This window comes from Oculina patagonica, chromosome 7, assembly GCF_052425735.1.
Source record: "Oculina patagonica isolate OP01 chromosome 7, crgOcupat, whole genome shotgun sequence".
Taxonomy (NCBI): Eukaryota; Metazoa; Cnidaria; class Anthozoa; order Scleractinia; family Oculinidae; genus Oculina; species Oculina patagonica.
In genome coordinates, this window is record NC_135764.1 from 27,183,845 (window position 1) to 27,195,628 (window position 11,784).

The 11,784-nt window shown below is 39.6% G+C and overlaps 1 protein-coding gene across 2 annotated transcripts; it reads right to left on the bottom strand.

Moving 5' to 3' along the window:
• Nucleotides 1-297: 297 nt before the first annotated feature.
• Nucleotides 298-10,620, bottom strand: LOC144661624 (all trans-polyprenyl-diphosphate synthase PDSS1-like). 2 transcript variants are annotated; one of them, XM_078522429.1, is made up of 9 exons: nt 10,108-10,620; nt 9,273-9,369; nt 8,234-8,364; nt 7,451-7,704; nt 6,506-6,615; nt 5,235-5,315; nt 4,544-4,657; nt 4,249-4,329; nt 298-853 (listed from the first exon to the last, which is right to left on the bottom strand). In XM_078522429.1, exons 1-9 carry the CDS (start codon nt 10,383-10,385, stop codon nt 713-715), a joined length of 1,287 nt encoding a protein of 428 aa, XP_078378555.1. In that variant the 5' UTR covers nt 10,386-10,620; the 3' UTR covers nt 298-712. The 2 variants fall into 2 exon arrangements, with proteins under 2 accessions (XP_078378555.1, XP_078378554.1); XM_078522428.1 differs by having other exon boundaries at nt 9,273-9,372.
• Nucleotides 10,621-11,784: the final 1,164 nt, after the last annotated feature.

Below are 11,784 nucleotides of genomic sequence, written 5' to 3' on the forward strand. Positions count from 1 at the left end.
TATCCATATATTTATTACTATAATTATTTTTTTTCTGTAAGAGCCACTGTGTAAATGAAGGGTGTTGTAAAAAAGGTCACCCACTCTGTAAACTTCAAAACACCCTGTGTAAGTCTAGCCTGCGAATACAGCCGCCTCTCAGGCTAGTGTAAGTCCCCTTCCTCTTAAGGTAACACATGTAGATCAGAGACACTTTCTTTGTCTCCCTGAGTCATTTTGAGGAAAGGAGATGAGCTTACACAGCCTTACTTTAAAGAGCAAACCCTTTTTGCTGATGCTCTTTGTGGTTCGTCACACAAGCCAAGTGCAGAGGAAAGATTGTGCGACAAGACCAAAGAACGTCTGTGTAGAGGCTATAAATTACTAAAATAGTAATGACCTGAACAATTAAGCTCTACATTTATTTTATTTTCTTAAAATAATTTAAAAACAGACTGAATGTTCAGTCCTTTAATTTTTTATCTTTCTTTTCAAATCAATGGGTTGTCTCTTAAACATTGCAACAAGTGTTTTAGGGGAAGGTGGGTGCGTATGTGTGTGATGAGAGGGGAGGGGAGTGGAGTTAAGTAAATCAATTTGTTCTCTTCCCACATTTTGTTCAACATGATATTCAAGATGGCAGCTTGATGGTCAAGAAGTGAAATAAGTGTCTGATAAAACGAGTCTATATTATAAAAAAAAGAGAGAGAGAGATCAACTAGTCGTCCAGTCATTATTTTCTTCTTTGCAGGACTTGATGTGTGATACTGACAAGGGCATCTCTCTCAGGTGACGGAGACAATTTGTTTATTTGTTTGACTGCCTCCTTAGCATACTGACTTGCCAATGTGTAGGAACGGGCTATGCCATCACTCTGAAAACAACGATATAGAATTAGGCTACATGTCTTCTTGCTTGTGAAAACATTTATTACATCAGTGTGCAAAGAAAGCCCCGTCTGATAGCCCGGGTTAGTGGATTTTCCTGTCTGGATAGTACAATAATATTGCCTGATGGGCAAGTTTCACTTTTGGACTTTTTTGTTTGAAGATTAAATGAGGCCACCTAACCCTAACCATAACCCTAACCCTAAGCGCACAGTGTGTCAATTACTTGCCTGAAGGGCAACCATGAACATTTATTTTCTTTGCACCCTGTACATTTTAGCTAAAAACAACAAAAACAACAACAACTTAGAAACGTGACCATTTTTATTCAGTTGCCATTTTTTGTTGAAATAAATGCAAACTTGAGTACAAATAAAGGTAATGCCAATTGGCACAAAAAAATGCTCAATATCTGCTTCAAGTGATGGGTAAAACAGTGTGTACAGAGTATGATATAGACACTTACTAATTTATTGAACAGACATTTTCCCACACTTAATTTACTTTTTGATAAATTAATGCTTTTAAGTGAAACACCCTCCATGTATAGGCATTTATACCATGCCATAGAAAATACAGATGACGTAGAGGACATTGAAGAGAGATGGGGACAATTAAAGGAGGTCTACAATGAGAGTGCCAAGGTGGTGCTGGGAGGGAAGAGGAGAGTGAAGAATGACTGGATCAGTGGGGAGACCTACAAGAAGATTGACGAGCGATGAAGGTTAAAGAAGAAGATAGGAAGTACACGGTCTGTCCGCTTGAAGGAGAGTGCCACTGTTGCATACGCAGAGAAGAACAAGGAGGTGAAAGCCAGTGCCCGGGCAGACAAGCGGAGAAGGCTAAACAACCTAGCAGAAGAAGCTGAAACGGCAGCCAGAAACAACTGTAGCAGTGTACTGACTCACTAGAAAGATAGCTGGACAAGGAAGGAACATGACTACCATCAAAGATAAAGAGGGCAAGAGACTTGTAAATGAAGACGAAGTCTTAGAGAGGTGGAGGGAACACTTTGAGGGAGTTTTGAATGTACCACGACCTGACATACCCCTTCCAGGAATAGATCAAGCACCTGAAGTCATCACAAACATTGCCACTGGTGACATCTCAATTGCTGAAATCAAGGGAGCTATACATCGTCTGAAGAATGGCAAGAGTCCGGGGATGGATGCCATCAGTGCTGAGATGCTCAAGTGCTCTGAGAATGATGCTGTGAAGCAGCTACACTTACTTTTCAACTCCATCTGGAAAGTACAATGTGTACCAGAGGACTGGAAGAAGTCACTCATAGTGAAAGTGCCGAAGAAAGGGGACCTCACTCAGAGTGATAACTACCGCGGTATATCGCTACTCTCCGTACCAACCAAAATCTTCTGCAGGATCCTCATTGACAGAGTAAAGATGGGTGTGGACGAGATGATTAGGCAGGAGCAGGCAGGATTTCGATCCGGAAGGGGAACCTCTGAGCAAATCTTTGCTCTACGGAACATCCTTGAGCAATGCCAGGAATGGCAAGCACCGGTGTACGTTAACTTTGTGGACTTTTCAAAGGCCTTTGACTGTATCATCAGAGAGCGGCTTTGGGACATTATGGGGCAGTATGGCATTCCTGATATCTTTATCAGAACTTTTAAGGCACTATACCATCAGAGTTCAAGCTGTGTTACAGAAGGTGGAAGGTATTATAGCTGGTTTGAAGTGAAGAGCGGCGTGCGGCAAGGATGTGTGATGTCTGGCTTCATCTTTGTCTTGGTCATGGACTGGGTCATGCGGCATACAAACAACAGGAAACGCGGCTTGAGATGGAAGCTTACATCAGTTCTAGAAGACCTGGACTATGCTGATGCAACCCTCCAAGTTTACTTTTTTCCTAAGTGGCCATTTGGCCACCAACTACTCAAGTTTTGGTCGCCAGTGAAAAATTTTAGTCACCAAATTAAGCTGATGCCTTCAATCATTCCTCTCAATTTAAGTCGCCAGGCTGGCGACCTTGGTTCAAATTTAGTCGCCAGCTCCAAAATTTTAGTCGCCATGGCGACTAAAATGATCTTAACTTGGAGGGTTGTGATGATGTTGCTCTGATCTCAAGCAGATTTGCCAATCTCCAGGAGAAGACTGATAGACTAGTAGCCACTGCCGGCGTTGTTGGGCTCAATATCAACCCATGCAAAACAAAGACACTTAGGATGAACCACAGATGCACAGACTACATCAGGATAGAAGGACAGGAGGTTCAAGATGTGGATTCCTTTGTGTACCTAGGCTCAGTACTTGACAAATTTGGCGGTACAGAGGCAGACATCAAGAGGCGACTAGCACTAGCCAGATTTACATTCACCAGACTTCAGAACATCTGGAGGTCAGGCAGATTCAGCCGGAAAACCAAGCTGCGCATCCTGAACTCAAACGTGCTGTCCGTGCTACCATATGGAGCCGAAATGTGGAGAGTGACAACAACTGATCTCAACAAACTGGACGTGTTTCACCGCACATGCCTGAGAAGGGTACTGAGGAGATTCTGGCCTAACCATCTGAGCAACGAAGAGCTATATGAAGCAACAGGGAGTACACCGGTATCAGTCCTCATACGAGTGGGAAGATGGAGATGGATAGGGCATGTACTGCAGACAAGTCCAGCCAACATCTCGAGGACTGCACTTACGTGGGCACCTGAAGGTAAAAGGAGGCGAGGCCGGCCAAGAGAAACGTGGAGAAGAACCGTAGAGACAGAAAGAAACCGGCTGGGTTGGCGTTCGTGGGGGGCTGCTGTTGCATCGGCGGCGGACCGGGATGGGTGGCGCAGTTTTCTGGCCGGCCTCAAGAGTCCTCATGGGCTCGATGAGGATGAGTGTGAGTGATAGAAAATACAGCCAATCAGAATACAGGAAAGCAGTTGTATATTCGACGGTATTCAACCCAACCTTCCCATCGTGCGCTGCAATCTTATTCTCAATGAAATTTAGTACGAGTATTTTATATGGCATGGTATAAAATACTTACACAACACTTTCTCGTGGTATACTATGGAATATCCCACTTGTCACTTGTATTTTCTTGGTATACAAACTCGCATAAAGGCTCGTGTGTATACCGAGGAAATACAAGTGACTCGTGGGATATTCCATAGTATACCACTCGAAAGCGTTGCATAACTAGTATAAATTATACATGAATGTACATGTATATGCTGTAGTTTAAAATGATTCCAAACTAGTTTGATGAGTATTTTTCTTTGTTTAACAATTACGGTATTAAATAATTCTGGAACAAAGGAGAATACAAATTACCAAAACTAGTTTGAAATCACTTTGACTTGAAATTCACCTTAAACTACAACACAGGAGGAGGCAACAAAAAAAAAACTGAAAAAGGAGCGCTTTACCTTATGAACAGCTTGACGTGCTTCCTCTACGTCATTAGGTCCTTTAAATCTACGCATGATAAGCGCATTTAGATCAGGAAACTGTTTAAAAAAGGAACAAGATAAATATCAATGGTGTGCCAGCATGTTACAACAATCTGTAAAAAATAATTAATTGTAATTAAACTTAAATGGACTGCCCTGCCAAGACTAGCACTAGAAGTAAGAGAAAATTAAGATTGTTGTTGTAGTTGTTGTATTAAGTGATATTTGTTCTTACAGTAAAATTTAATACTTATTACCAATTTATCTTTACCTGTTCACAAGCAAACAAAACAGGTGCTGTTGCCAGTCCAAGTTTTAAATCTGTGGCTGTTGGTTTGCCCATCTCTCCATCACTGGCTATGAAGTCCAAGATATCATCTACTACCTACAAAACCAGCAAAGATAAAATTATACCTTTCCTTTTTTATGGGCTCAGATGATTATCATGTGAAATACATGTAAAGGCCGATTTACACGGTACGATTTTGTCACATGCGACTTGCCTGTGACATGCTTACGACAGGATTACGACACAAATTGTTTCGTGTAAACCAAACCTACAACCCCTAAGTTGTGTCAAAGGCCTATCACAAGCATGTCGCATGCGACAAAATCGTACCGTGTAAATCGGCCTTAGCAGTCTGTTTTATGCCTCAATTATTATTATAGTGGACAAGTGATTTTTGTTTTGTTTTTTGCCTTTTGTGCCTTATAATAATTTTACCACTGGATATTAAAAATTCAATGGAAGGGAGCACACACAAAAAAATTCTTATTTCTATGCTACAATGATAAAACTTTGTTGAATGAATAGTTCACTTCCAATTTGTTAATGCATGCAGTATGGCATCATATTTGTTCTTCTCTATTCAGCCTTGTTCTAACAAAGCATGCTCAAATTCAGAGTGCTACATGTAGTGTTGAAGTTAAAATTATTGTTAATGAAAAGTAAACACTGGTACCTGAAATGCCATTCCAATATTTCTGCCATATTGAAAGGCTATCTCCTGCACTGCCGGGCTACAGTTACCAAACACAGAAACCTAAAAAAAAAACAGTATGGCATTAAATTCCTTGGTATAGATGATAAATACATTGTATGATTATATTACTTAGAATGATGGGAAATAAATGTGAATCAAAAAGCTTTGATTGATAATCATTCAAATTATATGATCTATTGATTCAATGGTTGGTTGGCTAGCTGGCAGGCTGGTTGGTTTGTTGATTGATTGATTTGTAAAATTTCAAACTAGAATCAAATTTAAACCATACATGTAACATATACATGTTGTTAATGAAGGAGCTGGAGGTCGGTTGTAATCTGTGAAGAACAATACTAACATTGTAAAGTGAAGAAATGATCCTCACAGTGCAATTACAGAAATTGCAAAAAAAGAATCCAGAAAAAAATCTGGCTTCATATAAGGATTTGAACCCACACATCTTATCCGCAGTTCATATACATGTATATGTATACAGCTATTTCGAGAAACGTTGTCGGAAAAAAGCACAAAACTGCACAACCAATTCCTAAAGGTAGTATGGGTAGACGTATTGAGCTACTGCACGTGTTGAATACTAATGAGATATAACAACAAAATAAGCGCAATTTTCAGGTTGTCTTCTTTTCAGACATGTAGAAACAAAGTACGTTTAGACCCTCTGAAGTTCAGAAGAATTTTTCCTCACTCAAAGACATGCGACAGTAAATGTAAAGCTACAGATATATGCCTTCTGAGAAGAAAAACAAATTCTCCACGTGCAAAAATACAAACTTGTAAATTTCCTCTAGGCTTATATGCAAAATTCCAGTGAATACCCAGACCACCTTTCGGTCTTGTCACGTGCACTTTGATGTTTTTTTTTTTTTTCAATAATCTTCCTCGAAATAGCTGTATACTTTACATCATAAAACTAACATCGACTGTTGTGAAACCAGCCATTTCCCTATTAACTGGATAGAGTTAACTTAATACAGTTTGTGTACCAATTACCAATTGGGGGAAAGTAAATTTAATGCTAGTAAATTCAATTTGAAATCTTATGGCCTGCACACTTTTTGTAACATGACATCAATCAACATCTTCACCTGTAATACTGAGTGAGCTCAGCTGTAAAAGGTTTTATGGGTTGTGGCCCTTAATGACAGCCCTGGAGGTAATGGTAAATGATTGTCAATTTAATACCAAAAGTGAGGTTTATTCTAGTTAAAGTGTTTCTGAAAACTCACCGCCTTACAGCAGCAGGCTATCAAACTTGCAGTCTTTTTGTACGTTTTTTCTAAGTAATGATTAAACCTCTCATCTGGATGCTCTTTAGAACCAAGTTGCATCAATTCACCTGCACATTCAGTCAAGTAACAAATGAAAATAAAAAAAAGTCAATACTGACATACATGTAGCCTGGATTTCAAACGTCTTGCACTGGCCACTTACAGTACTCCGAAAAACAGACTTTTTTTCCCAGGAGCATGCATGCTACATGAGGTAGACATCTGGAATTCAGGCTACTACTGACAGCAAAGAATAGCTTGAGCTGCTCGAACGGCTGCCCAATTTTTTTGCATGGAACGCTAGCACGGCTTGAACGGCTCACAAATTATTTTTTCTGCACAGAACAGTTGCGACGGCTGCCAAATCCTTTTAGACATAATGCTAGCATGGCTCGAATAGCTGACAAATTTTTCGACACGGATAGCTTGCACAGCTCGAATGGCATCCTATCCAGTTCGAACGGCTACTGAACGGCGAACGCACGTCTTTCCGTGTAAGAACGGCAAGTCAGGAACGTTTACGCGTGAGAGGTCACAAATATATACAATTAAATTTATTGAATGATTATGCTATACACGTTTTAGAAACTTCTTCGAGCTTAAACGTGATCAAATGTAATGTCAATTTTCTTGGAATTTTCACCTCCTATGTTTGTGTACACTAAGAATGATTATTATTTTTTTATGTGCTATATAGGTATAACACTTTGTGTGGTGTAAGGTTATGAACTGAATTCCGAATTTGGTGATGTATCAAGTAGTTTTACTACTTACATGGACTATGCATTTGGCTTTGTCTTACATACATGTACAGTTTCTCACACCTCTTAGTTTAGTGGCAATCCATGAAGGGTTTTAAAAACTAACTTTAATTGACAATTTGTTACTTAATTACATTTGTACCTTTTACTAAATCATCTACAACCTTGGCTAGCAACTCCACAACCTCACTGTTTCCAAGCTTTGCCAAAGCCTGGGAAGCACAAGAAAGGATGTAGTCTCCAGCCAAAACTGACATCTTTTCACCAAACATTTTATTAACAGAGATTTTTCCTCTTCTTGTATCTGCACCATCAATAACATCATCATGGACCAAGCTAGCTGTGTGAATCATTTCTGATACCATAACTACAGTTTCTTGAGATGGAAGGATTGTTCTGTGCAAAGGAGGGAAGAGAGAATTAGGCAGTGCACCCTAGCCTGTGAGCAGGCTCACAAGCACAAGAAGCAGGGTGGGAGGTAGCCAGCGTAGCTAGGCATTCTAGTCAGTAAGGGAGAGCAAGAATCGCGAGCGCGAGCAAAACAACGGGGGGAGCGAGACGCCGCTTAAACAGGACAAATCTTTTCACCGTAATCACTGTAACCAATTATTGGATGAGGTTTTTGTGATATCCGGAATAATCAAGGTCGATGTAAGTATTATCAGCCGAAGCCGAAGGCCGAGGCTGATAACACTTACATGTACCAAGACCTTGATTATTCCAGATATCACAAAAAACCGAATCTAATAATTGTTTTATTATACATTATGTTTCTGGAAAAAGAAGTAATGACAAACCATTTCAACCTGTTTCAAAACTTGTGCTTATTCCGGCTGGTCATCCTACTTTTATTATTAAATATTGCAAAATGGTAGCTCAACTAGAATTGAGTGTCCCTCAGGCCTTTAAATTAAGTTATACTGACCTTGTATCAGAAGTATGTGAGTTACATGCCCCTGCAGCAAGCAATACAATCATTGGTCTGATGTACTTTCCTTGACCATCAAAATAGTAGTGGCTTACTTCTCTAAGAGGTGTTATGGATGAGTTCAGTTCCTACAAGATGTTATTAAAATAATACTTTTAAGTATTATGACAATAATTAAAATAGAGTGAAAAAATCTATTTTAATCTATTTTGTCATGCACTTTTTACACGAGCCTCTGGCTCAAATAGAGAGGGCAACCTCAGCCTGCTGCATGACATTAATAAAATTGATTGATTGATGGGTTTTTTGATTGAATAACAGTCTTTAAATGGCCTGACCTCTGAAACCAAGATAAAGATTTGCTATAATTATAATCCAATGACATTTTACTAAAGACTCTCTACTGATCTTTGCAGAACTGGCTGAATTGCTTCACTGCACTTCCTGGTCATGTAGCAAGTTGCCAGCTTAATTTAGTGCAATCAGTACTGGCATTTCTCATTTTCTTGTTTTATTTTTGGATTTTTGGTTTTGATATTAAAGGAACTCAGTCACAGACAACTCATTTTAAAAAAAACTGGCAAGTTTTTTCAAGTTTGTCAGTCGTAATCCATCTTAATCTTCGTCAGACGAAACCATCCATGGTTATTCTCGGGTTTTGATTACTCCTTTGTTGTTTTTGTACATTACACAACTATTATTTTGAGGTTCCTTTAATTTGGAAGTGTAATCAGAAAAAAATGACTTAAAATATCGTGACAATGCTGACCATGTCCCTTTAACTTCATTATCTTGGATTGTTGCAAGCATTATTTTCCTCTTGTTATTGTTGAGCACTTTTATCATAAGCCACAGGCTTGGGGGAATGGGCAACCACTCACTATGACACAATGTTACATGTAGATTTAATTCTATTACGTTATATATTTGTAGTAATGACAGCTCTGGTGAACTCAAGATAAATAAATATTTATGGCAATATAGAATAAAAGAAATGTCACTTTTCTTTTCTTTGATAAAATATGCATTGTTTTACCTTCTTTATTGCTTCACACAGATGTGAAAGATGTGCCTTTGTTAATGCCTGTGGATCATTTACTTTTTTCTCAACGTGTGAACTAGTTGAACAGTATCTGCTAAAAAAAAGGAGAGACAGACAACCTGTTAAAGCTTTTTGCAACTAAAACATGTAATTTACAGAGGAAGCCTGCAGCCTCCTCCTCCTACAGCTCCCCTGGGGTAGAGAATGGGGTAACTCCCAGGGGGGTACTTGGAAATGTTTGGGTGGGAAGCTGTAGTAGAGAAAATTAAAAAAATAAAAACATGGTGTCTTCAATCTTGGGGCTGAGATCATGTATACAATCTAACTTTTTAGTCTGACAGGGGGTGTCCGTATTAAGCGGGTGTCCGTCGAGGGTTCCACTGTATCTCATATCCAACAAGTGCAAGTGGAATAATAAATTATTGTTTTATTAAAAACACCCAAAGAATTGCAATATTTGAGCTCCCTTGCTGTTCAGGCCCACGTGTACCATACCAAATTTGTTGTTCATGGTATATGAGGTCATTTAATAATTACATCCCCCCCCCCTCCCCTCACTGCACACTATTAAAATGGTCCCTTATAATAATATACCTTTATTTTATAACATTCTACTTAGCACTGCTCCATGATGCCTACACCGAATGTCAACCACCTGCTTTGAAACATTTCTCCTGCAGTTTTGTATTTTACTAATTTTCAGGGTATGATGTAACACCCTGATGCTGTTTACATGGACCTGGGGTACGGGGTGACCATTTTCATATACCTAATACCATAGAAACGGCTTGAATAAAAAGCACTCACACATTCAAAAAAACCCACATACCTACAGCAGTACCGAAATAAACTTCTATTCCACAGTCGTGCTGAATTGTGAGCGTTCCTCGGCGCTAAGCAAGATGAGGGCTTGTGGGAGCGACCGCAAAGAGATGCCGGCAAATGGTTTTGCGAAATTGAAGTAACTCTAAACGAATAGCTCTTAGAAAAATTACGCCTGCAAACTATTTCACATTTCTTCACATCACGGATGAGATTCCGAGAAGCGAAATGTTTGCAAGATGATAAACGTGCAAAAGAGCATGTGAGGGCTGCAGCTCCCGCCATCTTGAATTCACATATTCTCGTTCCCAGGGCCTTTACTTATCGACGCATGGGAGACCTGGAAACGATTTCCCCGCTGGCCAATCGGATTGCAGTCTTTTATGCGTTGCATCATGGGATTTGTTTGACAGCGTCCGTGCCTTGGCGTCGCGTCGATCGATTGTTTTTGATTGTTTGTGGTGTGTTTTCCCAACGGTCGCTTGTTTTGTAGTTTTCAGGTGTGCGCAGCAATATATTGGGTAAGTTTTTAATCCCTGGTCGTTAGTTTGCTTCTAAGACGGCTAATGATCTCCAAGATTGCTTCATCTGCGAACAAAACACGTTCTAATCTGCTTGCGTGATGTTTTCGCGCCACAAAAGCCCCTCCGGGGAGTTCTCGCTTGTCAAGCTCTGCTGTGAATTGACCTGATTGAAATTGCTCGTTTAAAAAAATAACTTATATACGCGCAGATTTTCATTCAATTTTCCTCCTAAATCAAAGCTTCTAAATTTTTTTTACTCGTTTTAGGATTCTCTGGTAGACTGTAGAAAAAGAACGATTGATCAGAATGCCAGACGTCGAAGCAGCAGCGAGCTCTGCAAAAAAGCGCGGTCGTCCTGCAAAATCGCCCGCTCCGGCAGCCGCTGGCGGAGAATCTGACGAATCAGTCGTTAAAAGAGGCAGGGGTCGACCCAAGGGCTCAAAATCGGCGAAAAAGAAGGAAGCAGCGCCAAAACCCACAGGCCCAAAGCGACCTCGAGGACGTCCAAAGGGTTCGGTGAAGAAGAAGCCTGCAGCAGAAGCGAGCGACAAACCGGCCACTCCGAAGAAGAGTCCAAAGAAAGCAAGCGAGTGATGACAAAAAACTTCTTGCCTACTCTGAACGTTTACAGACGTTGCACCACAAAGACATGAAAACTGTTTCTTGATATATCTATATACACCAGCTTTGCATATATGGTATTTTCTGTGCTGGATTCATACGTACCTATTTTACTCTCCAACGTGCTTGTGTAACTCGAAACGTTTAGCTAGCGTTCGGTAAGAAGATTATATCAGCTTTTCGACAGTATACATAACTGCAATAGTGCGTGTTTTTATTCTAATTCATTGAGCTGTTAAACAAACTCTTAATTATAACTGGTTTTTGTATTTATTTCAAAGCGTAGTGAATGATAGCCTGGCATTGGAGTATTTTAAGAGGTTTTAACACCATTTTGCATTGCAGTCATTCTTTTAATGTTTTGTTTTTACTGTTCATTTATATGCTCGACAGAACAGATACAATATAAATAAGCCTCTACAAAGTTCTAGTATAAAAGTAGCATGCTATTCTTGTTTTTAATATTACACAAGTCTTGTCTGTACTATTTTATACTTTATTGGAAAACTTGATATTTCAAGAGCGTCAACAACTATTGA

Excerpts from the sequence above, each read along its gene's own strand:
- LOC144661624 (XM_078522428.1), bottom strand. The coding sequence starts at position 10,385 with ATGGCGGGAGCTGCAGCCCTCACATGCTCTTTTGCACGTTTATCATCT. Across the intron at positions 6,616-7,450 it reads TGTAGATGATTTAGTAAAAG|GTGAATTGATGCAACTTGGT; the intron begins GTACAAATGTAA and ends CTGAATGTGCAG. Across the intron at positions 5,316-6,505 it reads TAGCCTGCTGCTGTAAGGCG|GTTTCTGTGTTTGGTAACTG; the intron begins GTGAGTTTTCAG and ends TTTTTTTTTTAG.